The sequence below is a fragment of the Trachurus trachurus genome (genome assembly GCF_905171665.1).
Source record: "Trachurus trachurus genome assembly, chromosome: 24".
In the NCBI taxonomy this organism is placed as follows: domain Eukaryota; kingdom Metazoa; phylum Chordata; class Actinopteri; order Carangiformes; family Carangidae; genus Trachurus; species Trachurus trachurus.
The window spans coordinates 13,630,311-13,652,735 of NC_139910.1; the positions used below are offsets into that span (position 1 = coordinate 13,630,311).

Consider the following 22,425-nt stretch of genomic DNA (forward strand, 5'->3'; position numbering starts at 1 on the left):
GCAAGACACCAGTGCTGCGATGGACCCCACAAGCTCACGACTGCACCGTGATGACGCTGCTCTGTCACACTGTCCTCTCACTTCTGCTGACTCCATTGCAACCCAACGCTGTCCCTTGATTTGATTTAGTCTCCTCAGTTAAGTTGCTGGGGTCAGCTCAGCTCCCAGTCTCCAAGTCCCAGCAAGAGGCCGGAGCTGCAGTGACAACAGCATGGCACCACAGGAGTGAAGACAGTGCCAGCTTCCCAAGCAGAAGTTGTCAATGGCCATGTGCTGGCCAAAGGGCAGAATTAAAGGGATTGGAAACGTGTACTCGCTTACTCTTTTAATAGGTGTTGGTTCAGATGTAATGGAGACCAGATTAATTCTTAACCTTGCATGAAAAAACGTGTGGTCCTCCTACAACTTAAATCGTTTTGCAGGTTCTTTGAGTAGGTGCTAATCTTGTTCTGTGTTGTCTTTGGTCTTGCAGCACATGACAATTAGTGTAATCTCTAAGTGTTTACATGTGTGCAGCATGTGCATGTGTCTATTCTGCCCGTGATCTCTCCGGCCCCTCGCTGTCTTGTGGCTTCTCACTCTTATCCCGTCTGTCTCCATGTGACGTCTGATCTCCCAGATCGCCGCGTCACAGTGAGGTGCTCAGCTGTCCCCCTCGCGGGATGCCTGACTTGCTCACACTAATCTCCACAGTGAGCTAAATTTACACACACACACACACACACACAGATTATTCTCACCTTTATGGTGCTGTAGATAAGTGTGCTCACATGCAAAGACACAGCATGTGTTCTCCCTAAACCAATGTATTTTTTTTATTTCTGTTTTGTCCCTTCTTTGTTAGGCGTGTACAGTGGATGAATGATGTTTGAATTATGCAGAGTGAGGCTTCTACCTAATCTAAAGCCCCATGTCTACACTGGCTGGAGCTGAATTATGTTGTATAATACCATCCGGAAAATCCATTTTGCTCACCAGAGGTTGTAGACAGTGCACGGATGAAGTAACAACGCAGATTTGTATTCCCCCAATGAGAATCCTTCTGCATGGAAATTTGTTATCTTTGACAATACTACAGCCCAAGAAGCCGATCGGTTTTGTGCCCAGTGAGCACTTCTGCATCAGGAGACTGAATGATAGATGGCAGGGTGCTTTTAACGGTCCGTGACTGTACATATAGTCAACTCGGTCAGAGTGACATAGAGACCGTGGTCGAAGTCCTGCAGCAGGTCGGGTCTCCATTGTGTCCGCTTCCCTGTGGTCTGCCAGCTGAGACAGAACAACATTAGGATTTATGCTGCTGGGAGTGGGAGTGAAAACACGGTGAGTCCGCCTCACAGGACACCTTACTGCTGAGGGAGCAGAGCCAGGAGATCAGTGAATGCAACTCTTCACTTATTACATTCACAGCCTACACACAGTATTCATATGAACGTGTTTTTGCACAACAACAAGATCTCTTTATGTTCACAAAGGAGAACTGTCACAAGTACAGAGTTATTGGGAAACTGGTGAATAAATAAGATTACCTCCATGTTGCCTCTGTAATTACATATAATCATAATAATGTTTTCACACTCATCACATGTACTGTACTGTAAAAATCCCCCCCTCGTATGTAGCCTCAGCAAATACACCCACCTGAGATTATCAAACTAACTTCCGTACACACAACATGCCGCCCACTGTGAAGCAAAATCGTGACGTGATTGGTCAGTCTCTTGCTGAGATTAACTTGTTATCAGTGTGGTTACAGATGTTGATTTAAACAATGGTCTCACTCGTTACATATGTGGCCTTATACCTTTGATGTAGCGCCACTGCTCTTTGTCCCTGAAGTGCAATCAGCCTTGTATTATATTTTACTCAAAAGGAAAACATTTTTCTGACGCCGGGGAAGCACTCTTTATTCCAGCCTTGTGGAGAACCTCTAACGCTGCTGGACAGTTTTACATGTTTTTTTTATCCTCTTTTAAAAAAAATTCAAGATCTTTTTTTATTGAAGTTTTCTCAATTTAACAAATGTGCAGTGCTGCATATCCATTACAGAGACATGAGATGAGTGTGGGTATATGTCAATCAAAGCATGCACAAATGAGATGTACAAGCATACACAAAGAAAAATAAAGGAAAAAAAGATTCAAACAGTGTACAAAATATTATCCTCTAATTTTTTTAAATACTTATAAGTGTTGTTGCAGCCTGTAACCTGTCTTATCAGGTGGCCTTGGTGTAAGAGGATGTTGTACAGTATACAGCCGAAGGAACAATTGTGTACTTTGGAGGAAAATAAACTTGTTTTATGGCGGGATGAGGGGGGTTGATGTTGATGTTGTCTGGTGGGGGGGAAAAGAGCAAGACTGGCTGGCTTATCCAACACTCAGCCACTGATCTGTTGGACTTGAACTCAGAGAGCGTAAGCCCTGCTAAAACCTGTCCTGTGTTGTGTGTTGTGTGAGCATGTACAGCCCACGTGCTTCACTCAGCGAGAGCAGAGCTGCTCCCTGTTTAGGATTATTCCTCTGGGAATAGGCTGAGTCACGCTACAGAAGACCAGACAGATAGAGACACAGAGAAGGGGAGGGGAGGGGAGGGGAGGGAGGGGCTGAATGGCGTTTGTAATGGGTTGCCTTTTGAGATGGGTGACACTGACAAAGAAAGAGGTTATGAGCAATTTGATCTATATTGCTCTCTGCTTGTGATCAGATTCAGCACTGTCCTCCTCTGCAACTCATCCCTCAGGGTAATGATGATCCATCTTTCTATCCACTGACCTCAGGGCAAATTTAGAAACCCATGCATCTATGAGACACTGCTGTTAGTGGTTGTGCAGTTTACTGTTAAGACCGCAATGTAGTATTTTCTGTAGGGATGTTCATGCATCAGTTCTCTCGGAGTTTCCCTTCAGTTTCTCCTTTCATTTCTTCCTCTATTACTGTCGTCTCGTTTTTTAAATTTAGACATTCACCTTAAATTCAAACATCTGCAAATTCATTTTATTAAATGCTTTCAATATGAACGAATGAATTTTATTTTGAACGTGTCTAAAATATAAAATAAAAAATACATCATCAAATCATAATGTACACAAGTTCGAAAAAGGAGTAGGAAGAAGTATGCACATTTTTTTTTTTTTTTAATTCCTGCCCCTTTCCAACTCATCATGGTTTTTATATACATGTATAAATACTACATAAATGAATCATGAAATGAGAAATAGAAACATACACACCATCAGCTACCTGCTCAAATCAAATGCCAAACCAGGAGGACACTCAGGAGTTTCCGTGTCTAAAAAAGAAGTACAGAAGGAAATGGAAGAACAGGAAATGAAATAATTGAATCTCATTGTCTTTAATATTCAGGATATTAGCAGCTCCTGTGTGACTTTTTCAAAATGAGGTTAACCCACTTTGTGATATATTTTCATCTGGTTTCATGCTAAATTTAGCGCATTGAAATGTGGGATTTTTGCTTCCTGCATTTTTAGGCCTTCAGCTGATGTTCTCATTTAACGCAACTGACACTGAACATGCAGGCAAGAGTTCAGTGTCTTGATCCAAGGGCGTTACGCTGTTTAGTATCTTACATTATCTGTTGTAGGTTAAGAAGGCAAAGGCATGTCACACAGGAAGAAAGGTCACTGCTGAATTCCTAACCACACTCCACATTATCTGACTGAAAATAATTTATCTCGCTTGGTGACATCGACGGGAACAGACACACGAGTTGCTTTGAGAATCCAAAACTGTTTATGTTTTATAATGAATAATTTCCGTCCCATTTATTTCTTTTTGCTCTGTGTCTTTAAGGTGGTGTTGGTGCGCTGGAACGAGCCCTTCCAGAAACTGGCCACCTGTGATACAGATGGAGGGATCTTTGTTTGGATCCAGTACGAGGGACGCTGGTCTGTGGAGCTGGTCAACGACCGTGGAGCTCAGGTAAGATACATTATGCAGGAAAAGGACGTCACTGAAATGAAAAAAGAATAGATTTTTACAAGAGGGAGCAAAATGCACAACACCAACAACATATAGTAAAACAATGGCAGTGATTTATACACAAATACATCCATGACTATAATGGAATAAGATAACACTCAGTTCTTGCACATTTTCACCATATTGTGACTGACTGGGAAACTTGCCATGAAAACGTCATGTGCTAATTTGTAAAAGTAAAAAAAAAAAAAAAACTGCCCAGGAAACGTGTGATGCGTAGGCCTCATCGATCAATCAATGTCATGTGCTGAGCTCAGTCTGACACTTCCTGACAGCATCTTATCTTTTGTGATCAATTTTGGTAGATGACAGTCTAAACAATTACCACATAACTTTTCATACATCGGCTTCTGTCACTTTAAATATGGCCTCTGCTCCTGACGGTATCGTTTTATGTCATACCAAGGTACAGTGTTAATCTGTACAGACATGAGCAGATGCGAGTCATTTCAGTTGAAGCAGACACGTTCACTATTAACAGTGTGCAGAAGGCCATGATGTCTAAGGTCTTCTGACAGCACTGGTCTCTGTTAATACTGGGATACAACTATAAATCTCAAAGTAACAGGACTGACAAGCGTAAATGTCTCACTAGTGGCTCCTAGAGGCCGTTCTCTTGACGTCTTAAAGTCCTCTGAATTAGCCGTCTTCATCCATGGAGCTCTGAGCACTCGGGCACATGAACATTATTAATAATGACTAGTTTGTTAATTTGCGAAATAACAGGTGCATCTTATCAAATTTCCGTAAAAATACTGAGTTGAAGAAAAGCAGCAAATCCCTCAAATTGTATTCATTAAATTAAATAATCTGTCATTACCAACATTTGGTTCTTAAAGCAGATATCAGCTTCACGGCCGTTTCGGCTAATGCTGCGTTCAAGGCAGGTTTTTGAAACCGTAAGTTACAGCTTCAAGTCACAACTACGACTTGGTAGCGTTCCAGGTAACCCGTAGCTCGTGTTTTTACCATCCTGTTGTCTGTGAAAGTTCCCTATAACGGCTACTCGTAACTTCCGACCCGTGAACTCGTACCAGATCAAACTGGTATGACTTCACAGGAAGGAAAAACACAAAGTACGAGTTTCTTTGAACGCACCATGAGTTAGCAGCCCCCGCCCTTGTCAGGCATCAATTGGTCCTCGTGCTACGTCACCACATTCACGCGCATCCCTTGGCTGCACACACAGCCCTTCATGCCGTTCTCTCTCCTCATTGGATAACACTTGTATCCCACAAGGAAAATTTTCTCCTCGGGTTACAGCAGAGCAGAGTGACGGAGAGACTCGTGTTTAGGCTGAAATACTTCATGTAAGTGATTGCTGACGGAAAATAGGACTATTTAGGACTTATATTAACAAAAACATTCCACTGATATCTGCTTTAACTCACTTGTTTTGTCCTCTGTAGGTGAGTGACTTCACCTGGTCCCACGATGGCACCCAGGCTCTCATCTCCTACCGCGACGGCTTCGTCCTGGTGGGATCGGTCAGCGGGCAGAGACACTGGTCCTCTGAGATCAACCTGGAAAGCCAGATCACCTGTGGTATCTGGACCCCTGACGACCAGCAGGTAACACACACACACACACACACACACACACACACACACACACACACACACACACACACACACACACACACACACACACACACATTCACCCCACAGAAATGTGATTTGCATAGCGATTTTTTGTTTTTTTCCCCCCCAAGTACTTTGCCAGCCTTTCTGTGCTAATAGATGCAGGAGTTTTAGATTTTCATTTGCCACGTTTAGTTTGTGGACTTGTCATTCAGAAAGCCGAGACAGGCCCCGAGGGAGATCGGCTGTGAGTGACAGCGACCATTCTCCGTCTTGAATGTGTTGTGGTTTTGTTAGGCTATGTATTTGCTTTCAAGCTCTTACATTGTCAGTTCAGGTTTGATGTCATCAAGCTTTCAGTCTGTGTATATGTCTCTGCCTTTGTTCATCACCTTCATCCCATTTATGTCTTATTTCTTCAAGTTTTCCTTTGCGATTTGCATTTCTTTCTTTTCTCTCTGTCGTGTCTTTTTTTCTTTTTCCATCTTTGTTCTCCTGTCTCGGTGTCCAAGTTAATTTCTTCTCAGTCTCTCTTTGCTCCTCTCCCTAACGACGCTTCACTGTTTCTGTCTCAGGTGTTGTTTGGTACGGCAGACGGACAGGTGATAGTGATGGACTGCCACGGGCGCATGCTGGCACATATACTGCTGCATGAGTCGGATGGCATTGTCAGCATGTCCTGGAACTACCCCAGTTTCCTGGTGGAGGACAGCAGTGAGAGCGACACGGACTCTGACGACTACTCCCCACCTCAAGGTTTGCTCCTTAGGGTTTGATTTGAATGGTAGACTCTTAACTGTGACCTGCTCAAAACCCCTCAACTATGACCTCCGGTCTCTCTACAGAAGTCTCCTGGTGGTTTGTTACATGTCTCACACCTCTTGCTGACTGCACTATTTACCTCTCCGCTACAAACACAACAACAAAAACAACCCTTGTGTCTTTGCATCATTCCCAAATTGACTGCAGTTATCATTGAACATGAAGTTTGCAGCTAGCGGCGAATCCTGATGAGTGATATTTTAGCCTTGAAGTAGGGATGTAAACAATTCATCGACTATCGGTTAGTTGTCCGTAAGAATTTAATCGATTAAATTAAATTAATTGCAGATAATCGATCCTTTTCAATGGAAGTTTTTCTGTGAAATGTAAACAAACAAAGCCGACATAATGTAGCGGGATCTCTGTTCAAACGCGTGCGGAGTGCACAGCGCACTGATCACACAAGGGAGTGAAAAGAGACAACAACGCTGTTCTATACTGGCCTCAGGCGTGTACGACCGCTAAAACGTCGACGACCAGTGAGTAACGAGTCAAAATCAAATATTGTGTTGGTCAAGAACAAGTTACTGCTTGTGTCTGTTGATTAAAAAAATGTATGACCCATGCTTGGTCAAATTAGAAGTCAACTTAGAGTCAGAGGAAAAATATTTAAGGTGTTCTTACTGTTCTCAAATGTAAAAATGGGTCACATTGGACCCTCAACATTATTTGAAGGTTAAATAACATATTATTTAAAAAATTTTCATTGTGCTCTTAAAGTAAACTAACAAATACTAGTGTAGAGCCCTGTATAAGGAATGTTCATCTTAAATTTTCCCTTTAAATTTAGGTTCTCAGGAAAATCGCCGCTTAGCAGTTCATTGTTAAACAATCGATAAGGTCTATCAACTAACAGTTAATGAATTAATTGATAATTTGCATCCCTACCATGAAGTTATTTAAAAAGCATTTATTTATCCAGATGATGTTGCTTCATTTGTTGTTTGTCTTCTGTGTTTAGTAATAACCTTTTCTGCAGTGTTGTGTGGAGTTCAGACATTGCAGGCTGGCTTGTTAACACAGAAGCAGCAATAAAACTGTGTGCATTAGCCATGCAGTGAAAGCAGCGCATTAGCAGCAACTGCAGTTCTCTGTCAGTAGCTACGCCACATCCATTTAAGTCCAGCCACGGTTCTGCTGTATATTTAGAGGTAGAGACTTAACCTAAAATGATCTTACCAGTCTCAGTTAAAATGTTATGGACATGTGTCTGCTCTGTTATAATGCAACTGACATAAGTGTAGTGTTAACATGATGTAAGAGTAAAATCTGGTGCAGATTTGGAAGGCAATCAGTGAAAGGTTTACTGAGCCCGGCAATGTGCCCATAGGTAGTAAAGTGCAGGGGTGGAGTTGTCCAGCTGTTTCTTACGTAGGTAGCTCGGTGCACAAGAAAGCAGATGTGAGACCATCTGTGAGCTTCCTCTCTTTTCCTCTGTATTTTACTGCTCCATCAATTCATCCTTGTGCGTACTCGTAGTCCAAAGGGAAAAGGGGAAAGACTTCCTAGACCTAGAGGCTTGAACCAGGTAGAAACACAAATTATTACACAATATTATTAGTATCTATTGTACCCCAGGTGTGGACATGTAACATATATTTAAGATTCTGCGAAGGTTGTATAACTAGAGGATCCTTCACCAAGGCATTAAGATCATCTGCCTGTCGTGAAGACGGGGGGGAGAGATGCATTAAAACAAGTGTGAAATGGACGGTGGGTGGGCGGCTGTGGTGAAAGATGGAGGGCAGGAGGTGAAGGAGGAGCAGAGTGGAAGGGAGGTCTCCTGCCATTGGGCCGCTCTCGCCACTCCTGTTTGCTCTTTATGGCGCAGAGGCTGTTGTCATAACAGCAGCAGCTGTCACAGTGCAAGTGAGTGCATCGCTGGCCATTTGTAACGTCAGTCCCCTCTGTTGAAACGATCATGTGTTAATCTCCTCTGACTGCGTTTTCAATTGTTCTGTCTTTAACAAAATCCCCAGGACTCTCATGAAGTAAGATTACCTGCAATGTCAAGGATATAGCCCTGGTACAGTTGACCGCGTGCTATTTTTAGCCATTTGTGCCTGTTTTGGCCCCGAGCCGCCCTCTTTACAGCTACAACTTGAAGAAGGAAAATGGGAAAAAATAGTTGTAAAGAAAACACAAATTCTCCATTTATAGATTATCATCCAAGTAATTTAGATATTTCATTATCATCTAATAATGTATGCCATTTCAGCTTTTTTTTTGTCTTTCTGTACTGTCAACTTAAGAACAGTCAAGTTGCATTTAAGAGGTGCATGAGGCTAACTTTCCCCACCCCTCCTGCTGCGTTCACTGTGTACACCACCACTCATTTTTATTGGTTTCTGTCTTTTTGTTTTTTCCTTTTCTCTTCACCGTCATTGCCCGTTGCTGTGGTTGAACTGGTGAGGGTCTGTCCTCATCCCACTGTGCTATTATTTTATGTCATCCTTCCCTTCACCGTGGGCCAAGTGTTAAAGCTGAAAAGTGCTTGCCTTAGCTGAACCACTGATTATGCTCTAACTCACTAATTAAACCAGTCAATAGTAATTGATTGGAGCTGATAGAAATTATCTCTCAAGTCGACAACCTGACTGAGACACCAGGCTGCTTCTTCCTCCGACTGTCGGATCTCTCTCATGATATATGGTGATGACCTATTATCACTGCAAAGCACAGCACAAGGCTCTGCATTTACAGCAACGTCATTTATATGATTTAACGCCAACACCTATTGTAAATTGATCGCTGTGAGGAAACAGTTAAGTTGTTTTATTTGTGTTGGTGTTTGGGTCATTCTGGGATTGTGTGAATGGGACAGAGTTGAGGATGTTTTGATGGAAAAGGTAATTTATGCCACTTGGTTTTACAACAGTGAGATGTGCCGAGTGTCACTGTCAACGGAGAGTCTCTGAAAATGAAACACAGTTGTTATTACAGATATGAAACTGTCCTATAACAGTGCTCAATTAGACCTACAGTAAACATGCACATATATGACCACACACACACTCTCTTCCTTGCATCCAGTCTGTTTTTATGGCCCACTCTGGAAATGTATATTGATCACCGGATCTTCTGTAGGTTACTAGAATGCGGCCTCCTTTATGGCTGCAACTAACGGTGCCATTCACTATAAATGTAACTGCCGCATTGTTTTTATGATCACCCATTTCATCTATAAAATGTCAGGAAAAGAGTTTTCCAAAGCCCAAGGGAAACCCATCAAAATGCTTGTTTGCCCAACCAACTCTCCCAGTTTACTACCAAATAAAAGCAGCAAATTTTCATGACTGAGAAGCTGGAAGTTGCTTGAAAAAAGAATCAGTGAATCACACGTCAAAATATATTTTTTAGTTTACCTCATTAGTTATTCCATGAATCTGTTTGACCATAATTTGAGTTATTCTATGTTTTACTGTATGAATTTAAATCCCTAGATAACGCTTTTGTGGAATAATCTATTGCACTTAATAGAGTGCACTAGTGTGTGTAATTCTGTCTCCACCCTTCATAGACATTCATTGACATCTAGTCTGGATGCAGTGCCACATTTACTTTCATGTTCATAGATGAACAGTTTGCAGTTGATACCATTTAGTTTACATATAACTATCACCTCACTGTGTTTTCTGGCACGTTGCCTCTCTAAGATGTTCGTGTGTTGTCCTTTGTCTCCTTTCAGTGCACAGCCAGAAGTCACTGCTGACAGTCAGCTTCACCTCTGGTGACATCAGCCTGATGAACAACTACGATGACCTCTCTCCCACCCTCATTCGCACCGGTCTGAAAGGTGTGTAGGGAACTTATCATTAATTTATACCTGAGTGTTTCAGCAACTTTTTTTTTTCTTTCTTTGTTGAAGAAGTCAGCTGCACAGCTTGATTTTTATAACAATATTTTCTTCTGTATCTGATTCTGCAGATGTGGTGGTCCAATGGTGCTCTCAGGGGGACCTCCTTGCAGTGGCAGGGATGGATAGGACAGTCCTCTCCCCCGACCCGTCCTGTCCTCCCCCCACCAGGAATGCCATTGTCAAATTTTACAATGTTCAGGGTGAACACATCTACACACTGGACACACCAGCACAGGTGATCATCTTTAATCCAAACCAGAGAGCCACAATATTCAGATTGCTTATTTATGGTTTACTCTATTAAAACTTAAATGTCTACTAGCAGTAATAAACCCTGCCAAATGGCTGACATACGTACTAGGAGAACAAGATTGTAATGATTTAGTTGTGTGTAAGGTAAACATGAAAAACAGTGAAACATGAAATAATTTGACTTGCTTGAGACATAGACACCTTTCACTTTGTACTTTCCAACATTCGGGATGTTGCACTACGTCAAACCATCAAAAAGATTAAAATAAATACTAGGTTATTACACGAACACGCACTTACACTCACCTTGTTGAAGAAGTTTGCTGTTCTCTGAATTCACTGAAAAGCAATTTGCTCCTGTAAAGATTCAAAGTTAAAGGGAGAATTTGATCACAGCTGTAAAAGTCAGGACTCATTACATTTTCCAGTCTTTCATGCTTGACATTAACCTTGTGAAAGAATGTGCTGCACTCTCTTAATGTATGTTTCCCCATTATCCTGCAGCGCCCAATCACCACGTTGTGCTGGGGTCACCGGGACTCTCGTCTGTTTTTGGCGTGCGGTCCGGCACTTTACGTTGTCCGGGTGGAGCACCGCGTCGCCAGCCTGCAGCTACTCTGTCAGCAGGGCATCGCCACAGCAGTGAAGGAGGAAAAAGATGTTGCCAAGCTCACTATGCCTTCCCGCCTCTCCTCTTACGTCACTGCCGCTTTCATCCCCACGATCAAGGTAACACGAGGCAGGAGGGCAGTGGAACTGTTAAAGCTATGAAAAACAAATGACGTTGAGATATGACTAAGATGTGCATCCTCCCTATAAAAAAAAAAAGCCACCGCTAATTAACTTTTCAGCTTGTGTAGTATAAAAAAATGTAAGCCCTTAACCTCGTACCTGTTATATCTCTTCCAGCCCCCTATCCCGGATCCCAACAACATGCGAGACTTTGTGAGCTACCCAACATCCGGGAATGAACGTCTGCACTGCACCATGAAGCGTACAGAGGATAACCCGGAGGTGGGGGGGCCGTGCTACACCCTCTACCTGGAGTACCTGGGAGGTCTGGTGCCGATCCTCAAGGGCAGAAGAATAAGTAAACTACGTCCAGAGTTTGTCATTATGGACCCGAAGACAGATGGGAAAACAGGTAGAACTGAGTCTCTCTCCATTTTGGCGACCAGACTAAATGCAATAACCAAAAACAAAAATTGATATATCATAAATATAAACTTTTAAAACTGAGCTCCCATTTACACAATACGATTAAGAGCAATATGCAGGAGTTACTTATTGTCCAGTGTTTTGTATGGCTGGTACTTCATTTCTAGCCAGGCTAGCGCCGCCTACTGGTTCCGGCAAATTTCATTTGCCTCAACAATGTAGTCAGGACACTAGCAATGCGTTTCGGTTTGCTCCGTCCGCCAGAGCGGACGGACCAATCAGCGAACAGACGGGTAAGTGAAGGCGATGACGTTGAACTCAAGCGCTCAAGATTAACCTATGAGCTTAACCGGTGTATAGCACACGTGACCACCAAGCAGCAGCGATTAGTTGAAGCAAATGTAAGCAACCGCCTCCCGGAAGCAAACGAATCCCTATGGCTCGTGTTCAGACGCTTTTTGAAATGTAATGAAATAAGCGGCTGATGCATCAGGCTACTTCATTTCAGCATTTAAATATAATATATTTGGACTCATCTCACACCACCTAAGTCATTTGTGTTTACTTGATTTTTTTTTTATTTTGTTCTTTGATCAGTAGTAATAGTTTGGTGCATTGATCCATACAAGTTCATCTACACATTTCTGAAAATGTATAATGCATTTGTAAATGTATTCCTCCCGGACATGCAGTATTTGCCTGCTCCAGTACTTTTCCACTCATTTGAGTTTCTTGAGTTTCCACTCAGTGAGTTAGTATGTTTTAGTCACATAGGGCAGATCGGGCCCATGTTAATTAAAAGCTGCTTAATGGGGGCTGTGATGGCCCCTGGGTTCCTCATAAATCAAGCCACCCCCTCCCACACACACACAGTGATAAATGAAGCCAGCCATGAAATGGTTCCAGCCCATTCAGACTTTAATGTCCATCAAATAAATTAGCCTGACCTAAACTAGAGCAGCAGTGGTTCACAAACTCTATATGAATGAGGGACCAGAGAGGAAGTGAGAACTACTGAAACAATACCGGCTTTATTGTAGTGATTTCCAATAGACTGGTGTTTTGTTGAGCATTTCATTTTTGTTCCAGTCTTTCCTTGCCGATTTAGTCTATTTGAAACAGCAAAGACATCTTACAGTGACAGATGAGAGAACAAACAACGCCACATATTTGCTCTCTTAAGTAAAGTTTATCTTAAAGGTGTACAGAAATGGCAGTTTGTCCTGTTTGTCGTGCCGAGTTGTCACGAGCTGCAACACGAGTTTACCCGAGTAAGGAAAACGAATTTGATTGGTCGTTATCGAGCGGGCGGCATATTCAAAGCTTGGGGCGAGACCGAGCTCCATGTGTGTGTGTGTGCGTGTCTCAGACGTTTGAATGACGGATGACGGATCCAATATCAGTGGCTGCTGGTGAATCGTGTACAGGCTGACGTATAATCCATGTGCCTGCATTATCCAATGCGAAAAAAAAATACACACTTTCATCCTGGATTTACTCAAAAATAGAATTTTGCACAAAGTTTGGCCTACATCATCTGATAGATGAGTTATTACACTGATTTTATGACCCAGAGTGGGCTTAAATTAAATTTTCTTTTCTGTACACCTTTAAGAGCTGCATTTACCAATAAGTAACTCTCTCTATTCTCTCCATGATCTGTTTTCTGTGCTCAGATGAGATATACGGCAACAGTCTGATATCTGCCATGATCGACAGCTGCAACTGCTCAGACTCGAGCGACATCGAGCTGAGTGACGACTGGATTGGCAAGAAATCTCCAAAGATATCCAGGGGCAGCAAATCCCCCAAACTGCCCAGGTAACGAGACACTTGACCTGTGTGCACTGAAAGCGTGTCATCCAGAACTAATACTTCATGTTTTTGTGTGTTTTTGACCCCATAGCAGTCAACAATCAATCAGCAGTGAACAATGTCTGCAAGTTTCCCCAGTATTAAAAAGTTGGGACAAGGGAGTTTTTTTTTCTCTTTTGAACATGTTGCACAGTAAATTCATCAAGTCAAAAAAAGAAAAGAAAAATGTTTTATGTAAATTTTAACACTTATTATGGTGTTGTCTGTTATTCAAGGTAAGTTATGGAATATAGATATTTCTGGGGGGATAAACTAACGCAGATATTTTACACAGCTGTTATGAATGAACCTTAGAATAAATGTTAAATTTCTATTGAGTACTAAATTACCCTTTTGTCCTTTTAAATTTAAATTTCTGCCCCATACAGTTATAATTCTGGTACAACATAGTATCTCAGGGCTGTATTTTAGAAAGAGCATGGCATCCCAGCTGTTATTGAAACCTTAACCCTCCTATATTAATCCTTTGCATCAATGATGCGTTTTAATGGACTGATCTTCGGTTGTGTCTTTGTCTCACTGCATGCCCTAAACTTTCTTTTTTTTATTTGCTACCTTCTCTGTAGAGACTTAGTTTGTCCCTTTACCAACAGGATCAACATTGATCCCAGAAAATCGCCCAAACTGTCCCGTGCCACACAGGAGATCTCCAGGTCACCACGGTTACCGATACGGAAACCTTCAATTGGTTCACCGAGTCTAACACGGAGGGAATTTCCTCTAGATGACATCACTCAGGTAAAAGTCAAGTCTTTGGCCCAGATCAAGTGACCAGTTTGTCCAGGGTGGAGCCAATGTTGCTTAATGATAAACATGCATTAATAAATGCATTCTGTATACTGTATACATTTTTTTCTATGTGTTCATAGAAAATAATACGATTCACTTGTTTCCTGTCTTGCAGCAGAACTACCTTGCTCAGGTCACATCCAACATTTGGGGAACAAAGTTCAAGATCGTGGGGTTAGCCACATTCTTGCCGACCAATCTGGGTGCAGGTGACCAAATCCACATCTTTGTCTGTCCAAAAATTAGTTTAAAAGTGAATGTGATTTTCCTTTATTTTCTATTTGCTAATTTAACCCTGACCCTGTCTCCTTAGTGATCTATAAGACGAGCCTCCTCCACCTGCAGCCCAGACAGATGACCATCTACCTACCAGAGGTGCGAAAGATCTCCATGGACTACATCAACCTGCCTGTCTTCAGCCCCAACGTCTTCAGTGAAGATGAAGACGACCTGCCGGTTACAGGCCCTGCTGGCGGCGCCGAAGACAACAACCCCCCCTGCACCGTCAACATCCCTATTGCCCCGATCCACAGTCCCGCCCAGGCCATGTCCCCGGCTCAGAGCATCGGGCTGGTCCAGTCGCTCCTCGCCAATCAAAACGTTCAGCTGGACGTCCTAACGAACCCCACCACAACCGCGGCTGGAGCAGCTGCTGGCGGCTCCGACCAGAGTCAGGACTCCATGCTGACGGCCCAGTACACGGTCCCCACCAGGTACTCCAGTCCTGGTCAGGTCATCTTCGGGGGGCTGGAAATGAGTCGTCTAATGGTGGGACCTCCGCCGTCTCACCATCCATCACAACAACAAACAAATCACCATCAACAACAACAACAACAGCAGCAGCAGCAGCAACATCAACAACAACTACAGCAGCAACACCAACAACAACTACAGCAACAACAACTACAGCAACAACACCAACAACAACTACAACAGCACCACCCGCAACAAATCCAGCACCACCAACAACAGCTTCAGCAACAACAGCTTCAGCAACAACAACAACAGCTTCAGCAGCAACAACAGCAGCTGCAACAACAACAACAGCAGCAGCAGATGCTTCAGCACCAACAACACCTGCAACAGCAGCAGCTTCAGCAACAGCACATTCAGCAGCAGCTGCAACACATGCAGCAGCAGCAGCAGCATCAGCAGCAGCTCCAGCAGCACATTCAGCAACAGCAACAACTGCAACAGCAGCATCAACAGATTCAGCAGCAGCTACAACAGCAGCAGCAGCAAATGCATCAGCAGCAGCAGGCGCAGCAGCATCAGATGCAACAACAGCAGCAGCAGCAGCAGCAGCATCAGATGCATCAGCAGCAGGCGCAGCAAATGCATCATCAACAGCAGCAGCAGGCGCAGCAGCAGCAGATGCAACAACAGCAGCAGCAGCAAATGCACCATCAACAGCAGCAGCATCAGCAGCACCAGATACAACAACAACAACAACAGCAGCAGCAGCAGCAGCAAATGCACCATCAACTTCAGCAGCAGCTTCAGATTCAAATCCCTGTTCCCTCTCTGTCATCAGGGCAACCTTCAGCTGCAGCGGTGCACCAGCTCCAGCCGGGGGCGCTGCAGATCCAGATCCCTCACCCGCCTGCTGATCTCGTGCTGGAGAGAGCGGCGGGGGGCGAACACGAGCACCTGCTGAAAATCAAAACCACTCGGTCGACTCCACAGCTGGCTGAGGGTGACACGGTGGTGTTCAGCGCCCCTCTGGAGCTCAGCAAGATGAACCCTCCGCCCCCCTACCCCGGGACGGTGGCCGCCGCCGTCGCCGCTGCAGCAGCTGCTGCCGCCTCAGCGTCGGCCTCCGCTGCAGCCGCCAGCGCTGCTGCATCTGGAGCGGGCGGGGGAACCGGTGGGACTCCTCCTCCTGGGGAACTCTGTTTGAAGAAGGGCGAGTTTCAACTTTATCCTTCGGGGCAGCAGCAGGCGCAGTACCCGACACCGCTGGGATACGAGAGGATAACAACGTTTGACAGCAGCGGGAATGTGGAGGAAGTGTGTCGTCCGCGAACGCGCCTCGTCTGCAACCAGAATGTGTACACGCTCCAGGGACCGGGCAGCTCCGCCACTCTCAGGGTCACCTCTTCATCGTCCTCCTCGTCAGACAAAAAGATCCAGCTGCCCTACGCTTCTGCCACTCTCAACAGACTCACGGCACCTCGCTACTCCATACCCAGCGGAGACCCGCCCCCGTACCCCGACACGGCCAACCAGAACAGCGGCGTCAGCAGGAACCCCGGACAGAGGCTCGACAGCAGTCTGATCCACGCCACTCTCAGGAGGAACAGCCGCGAGGCCGCTCTCAAAGTTTCCCAGATGCTGGAACCGCCTAGACCACTGCCTCCGAAGGCCAAAAACAGTGCACTAGCAGCCTCGTTTCAGCAGAGGGTGCCAACAGCCTTATACACCTGCAGCCAGTGTAGCAGTGGATCCGGCGTCGGAGGCACCGCCCCGGGGAGCGCCAACGGAATCGCAGGAGGAACCATAATCAGGCAGGATTTCCCTCCGAGGAACGGGGCGCCACACAGCACAGTTATCGTTCACTCCAACAGCACCACTACTCTGGCCTCCCAGTCCTCGTACAACCTGCTGAGCGCTCTTGAAGGGTCTGGGTCTGCAGGAGGAGGAGGAGGAAGTAACAGAGACCGGGCTGATTATGTTAATTCAGCTTTTACTGAGGACGAAACACTGAATCAGACGCTGAGGCACCTGGCGCTGGGCGGGAGTGATGCATCAGGGCTGGTGGTCAAACGGCCGCCTCCTTATCAGTGGGACCCGGCTGCAACAGAGGAGGTGTGGGTCCCTCAGGAACGGACAGCAACGTTGAACCCCAACGGCCCCCCCGGACCCCACAAACCCCCCCCACTCATTCTGAGCCCGGCTCAGCACCTGGATGTGTCCAGGCTGCCTTTTGTTCTCTCTCCAAAGTCGCCCACCAGCCCCAGCGCCGCGTCGTTCCAAGCTGCTGCGGCGGCTGCAGGCTACCAGATCTCTCTCCAGTACCCTCCGGCAACCGCCTACTCTGCAGCCCAGCTCCAGCCCATCCCAGGGTCGCCGCGCCCCTGCTCCTCGCCAAAGGAGATGGTGGCTCCGGTGCCCTTCTCCCAGCAGGATGCAACCCTCGTCTTACCGCCGGGCTACTCCGCAAACCTGGCGAACATGGCTAACATGGCCTGCTGCCCCCTCCCGCCCATGTATCCAGGAGGAAGCTCTTGTTCTGGGCTTCCGATTCCTCCCATCGCCCTGCACACACCGTGGGGAACCTATAACTCTTGCCCCACTGTGCCCACTCCCGCAGTGCCACTCCCACCCAAAGCATCCCACATGGCAGTGGACAAAAACGTCCTCTCCCCTCCTCCCCCGCCGCCTCCGCCGCCTCCACCGCCACCAGTGGAGCTGCAGACCCACGGGGGATTACAGGAGGCGATGCCAGAGGCTGGAGAAGGTTTCCAGGAGGTGCTCTCCCTGACTGAGAGCCCGGTGCCACAGCGGTCTGAGAAGTTCAGTAAAAAGAACCGCAAGCGCGCAGACGGTCGGGCCGACGAGGCTAATATGCCGCCGCTGGCCGAAGGGAACAAGTCGAAAAAGGAGGGCAGAGCTCTGGGTGATTTTAACTCGCTCATCTCTAGCCCACGACTGGGTGGACGGGACAAGAAGAAGCTGAAGGGACAGAAAGAGCAGCAGCTGAAGGCCAAGAAGCTGAGTAAGGCCACCGCCAACAGCGAGTTCCAGGACAGTTCAGAAAGCGAGCCAGAGCTGTTCATCAGCGGGGATGAGCTGCTCAATCAGTGCCAGAGCGGTAAGAAGGGCTGGAAGAGCAAGAGGAACATGAGGGCCGCCAGCGAACTGGACGAGATCAAATGTCGAAAAGCCAACGAGAAGGAGGACAGAGGGCTGGGCAGCCAGGGGTTCGTGTACGTCATGGCCAACAAGCAGCCGCTGTGGAACGAGGCCACGCAGGTCTACCAGCTGGACTTTGGTGGGCGCGTCACACAGGAGTCGGCCAAGAACTTTCAAATTGAACTGGAGGGCAGACAGGTAAGAAAAGCTACGTCGGCATCGATTCGAAACACATATTCCGACGAGTCTGTGCTAACTTTTTTGTTTGTGTCGTTTCACAGGTGATGCAGTTTGGCAGGATTGACGGCAACGCCTACATCCTGGACTTCCAGTATCCCTTCTCTGCTGTTCAGGCCTTTGCAGTTGCTCTAGCCAACGTCACTCAACGCCTCAAATGACTTGTCCCATCCCAACTTACCCTGAGTTATATCTGGGATTTAAATGCAAATCTGTCGAAGGGGCACAGTCGTTTCATTTGAGATTAATAAACTTTGATTTCGGTGAGAGAGAAGAGTCAAATCAGCCCTGGTCACAGACAAGAGATACAATCATGCTGCACTACACAATGCTGCCACTAGAAATGGTGCAATAAGCAGCATTGGCTGCATTTGCCAAGGATGCCCCCTTCAGATTTTGCTCTGTTAGGAAGTCAGCGGCACCTTGCAAATTGCATGTAAGGCCAAAGAGCTGAGCTTTGGTAATCGTCATGCAAATAAATGCTGCTTTAGCTAGAAGAAGCTTATAGACATGATAACCAATCGGTTTACTGAGAGAGGGATAGTCGAGGTGCAGTTTTCAAAAAGAGGCAGCAGTAATACTTGAAAACCACACTCTGGAGATCAAAGAGTTTTTTTTTGTTGTTTTTTTTTCCCCAGAGCGCACAGGTACTACTGGGCACTGAAATCCATTGCTGTACAAAACTTCAGTGAAACAGTTACCACTTTATGATACTGCTTTTGCTTTTACGTAGAATGTTATTAAATGACTAAAAACACAGAGGAGGGAAGGAGGGACTATTTGTTTTTAGCTCTCTGCCGTTCCCTTTTTGCTCAGTCAGAATGGAGGCTTAGATATATGCATCCTTCAGGAGCACTACTAAGAGTTCACACTTTTTTCAATGTGGTGAAAAAGGTGCGTCACTGTTGAAAACCTGGGAAGGTCAAGGAGTACATATATCTGAGGTGAAACCGTTAGTCTTTTCCACGTGGTTTCCTTCGACTTTGAAGGAGGAAGAAAATGTTACTCTGCTACACGGATTAATTTATATGTACATTTTGTTGTTTTATCTATTCAAATATGAATTTTAACATTATTACCATTGTTTGTGATATACAATCTTCATACCCTGTCGACGTGGATTTCAACTTAACCTGCTTTATTTGGGAGACTGGTGACTGAATTTGAATAATGCTGTGGATTAGTGAAGTGGGAGCGGTGTAAAGAACAGCTTTGACTGACATATCCTGTACTTAGGGAAATATCTACATATGGTGACACGGTTGGGGGGGGGGGGGGGGGGGGGGAGTAAAAAAAAAAGGTGCCATGGCCTTGATGGAACAACTTAACCTGTGGCATGAAGTGATTAGTCACCAGCCGTCACTTCTGTGAAGTGAGTATGTAGTTTGTTGGGGGGTGCTGTCCCTGCTCTTAAAGACCACACTAAACATGTAAGCAAGGTACAGGAAATATTTTTGTATATTTCACCTATGCCATTTCATACTCTCCACAGGTCATGTAAATACATATCAGTCATGTAAATGTTGTAAAGAGACTAGGGTGAATTTGACAAGATGTCTGTTTCCACCTGTTTCCCCGCTGTGTTTTAAGTGTAATTTCAGGTGTGGAGCAAAAAGCTGTAGTAGTACTGTTCAACTCAACAGCTACAACCACAAAAAAACTAAACAACAACAACAAAAAATCAACAGTTAAGCTGAAATCATTGTCACTGAATCTTTGAAGTCAGAACTCCAATGAAGGATGAAGCTATTGAAATCTGTTCATTTAGTAAGCTGACACTGAAATCACTGAAGAGCTGGTTTATTTTTATTTTGTTTCTTTCAGCCAGTGAAGCTTGTGTTCGTGTTAAACTAAGGACACACAGCAGGACCGGCTGATAGCTGATGTGCGGGAAAGAATAGGCACATTGCAAATATCTGCAGTGGGTTTTATCTGTATAAGATAGGAGCCAAAATAACAAAAAAAAAAGGGCAGTAATATTTAGGCTTAATAACATAAGGTGTAATTAGGGTAACCTCAAACATTTGTGCCAAATTCTGCATTTGCTAAAATTTAGAGTTGGAAAAAATGGGCCTAGAGGGAAGTGTAACTTAATACTTGGTATCACTTTGGACCAGCTCTGCTTTGGTCTCTGAATCAATGAGATTATTATATTGGTTAGTGTGATTTGTTCAAATCGCAACGAAGTGCATGTTTGTCTGAGGATGGTTGTGAGGATGGGGATTGAGGTTGGAAAAAAAAACAAAACAAAGGTCTCTACTGATCCTTAAAAAAAAAAGAAGAGAAGAACACGAGCATGGCATAAAGAAAATATCCACCTTTTGTGTTAGTTGTGCAATACTTTTTTCTTGAAAAAAAAAGATCCTTGTCTTCACTTTTGACCACCGTTTGATACCGTTCCTTTTAGTTCAGCATCTCAGTCGCTGGTCTGTATATTTTTTATTTATGAGATTATTTCCTAAAGGAGATATAGTATCTATACATACTGTATATTGTGGAGTTTTTCTGAACATTTCTTTGTGTTGAAAAGTTTGTTAAAAGTGTAGCCCAAATTTTTGAGATTGGACCGTGGGGGTGGGGTGGGGGTGGGGGGTAGGGGTTGGGAAGGGGGCAAATTATCTGTGTTTTTGTGAAGTTTGCATTGGATGGAAAACGATGTGAATGAGTCAGTGCCCAGTTTAGTGTAGCTGGTAGACTAGTTGTGTAGAGTGTAACTGTCAAGTCAAGGTTTGTCTGTATTCAAATGTGCAGTCTACCAATCCCCATCAGTGTTAAATCTATTATCTTCAAACATGTGCGTATGTGTGTGTGTGTGTGTGTGTGAATGTGTGTGTGTGTGTGTGTGTGTGTGTGTGCGTCGGGGTGGTCATGGCTTCTTACACATCATTCACACAAGTTCACAAGTGTAAGCCACTGAGTTCATGTTCAGAAATTGCCTATGGATTTAGGTTAAGGATTCACATTCAATTGATTTTACGAGATGACCTGTTGTAGATATTGTAGGATTTGGCTTTTCTTTAGAAAAGATATGTGCTTTGTATTTGTAGATGTAGAGTTAAATGACTTAAAAAGAAAAAAAAAAGAAAGAAAAAAAAACAACACTTGGAAAAAAAACCTGAGTCTGATTTGGTGACTGAACGTTTATAGTGAATGGATAGTAAGGCATGCCATGTAAATTATTTTATAATTGTATATGTCACGCATCTTTTGAATAAAACGTCATTGTTTCAGAAAAAAAAGAGTTTTGTCTCCTATTCTGTGTAATATATCCAATGATATTGTTTAAGTTCAGTGGGTTCGTAGTCTCAAAAGGCAGAGATTTTGAATTGCAGCAGGAAAAGCGTAGGTGGAAACTAATAATTTCAACAATAAATGGCTCTATCCTGTAGATTTATTTCTGTAAGTCGTGTCATTGAGCCAACATCCACTGGAGCTGCCACCCACAGTAAATAGCACAATGCATCAAACAGTCCCTGCACAGATAAAGTGATGTATTTTTCTACTATGACCCAAGAAAACTTTTTAAATGTTAATATAAAACTTTGCAAGATTAAACATCTTGTGTTTTTTTCCCCACCCCTCAAAATGTACACATTTATATTGAGAAATGTCAGGTTTAGCCTATCAAAAAGCAGTCAAGAAAAACTGAATTACCAAGAAACTGAATTACGAGTCAAGGTTTGTCATACTTTTAAATTAGTATATGTAGGTAATGATAATGAGATTTTTCCTTATCACTTACAGTTTTGATGAATTACAGCTCTTTATGTGCAGAAGCAGCAGTTTGCAGTGATGTGTCTGTGCTGTCTGCCTCTGTCCGTGGTGCTGAACTGTGATCACGTGACCCCTCCCTCCTCAGTGTTTCCACCTCCCCCCTTTTCTCTCTCTCTCTTTTTTTTTTAAACACCTTTTTTTCCCCCCCGTCTTTGAACCGACACAAACAAAACAGCTTCGGCTGCACTTTCAATTAAACGACGTGACAATACGGGACGGACAC

General features: G+C 44.5%; 1 protein-coding gene across 3 annotated transcripts in view; it reads left to right on the forward strand.

Annotated features, from left to right (window-relative positions):
- Positions 1–21,604, forward strand: part of tulp4a (TUB like protein 4a) — a 34,853-nt gene extending 13,249 nt beyond the window's left edge. For 2 of the 3 annotated variants that reach the window (XM_084001068.1, XM_084001069.1), the window contains exons 3-14: positions 3,813–3,941; positions 5,411–5,572; positions 6,157–6,337; positions 10,092–10,199; positions 10,331–10,497; positions 11,019–11,243; positions 11,424–11,658; positions 13,349–13,493; positions 14,141–14,285; positions 14,452–14,545; positions 14,650–18,389; positions 18,473–21,604. In XM_084001068.1, coding sequence (XP_083857194.1) covers positions 3,813–3,941; positions 5,411–5,572; positions 6,157–6,337; positions 10,092–10,199; positions 10,331–10,497; positions 11,019–11,243; positions 11,424–11,658; positions 13,349–13,493; positions 14,141–14,285; positions 14,452–14,545; positions 14,650–18,389; positions 18,473–18,589 — 5,448 coding nt within the window. In that variant the 3' untranslated portion in view covers positions 18,590–21,604. The remainder of the gene's footprint in view (positions 1–3,812; positions 3,942–5,410; positions 5,573–6,156; positions 6,338–10,091; positions 10,200–10,330; positions 10,498–11,018; positions 11,244–11,423; positions 11,659–13,348; positions 13,494–14,140; positions 14,286–14,451; positions 14,546–14,649; positions 18,390–18,472) is intronic. The other variant, XM_084001070.1, reaches the window with a different exon arrangement.
- The last annotated feature ends 821 nt before the right edge of the window (positions 21,605–22,425 follow it).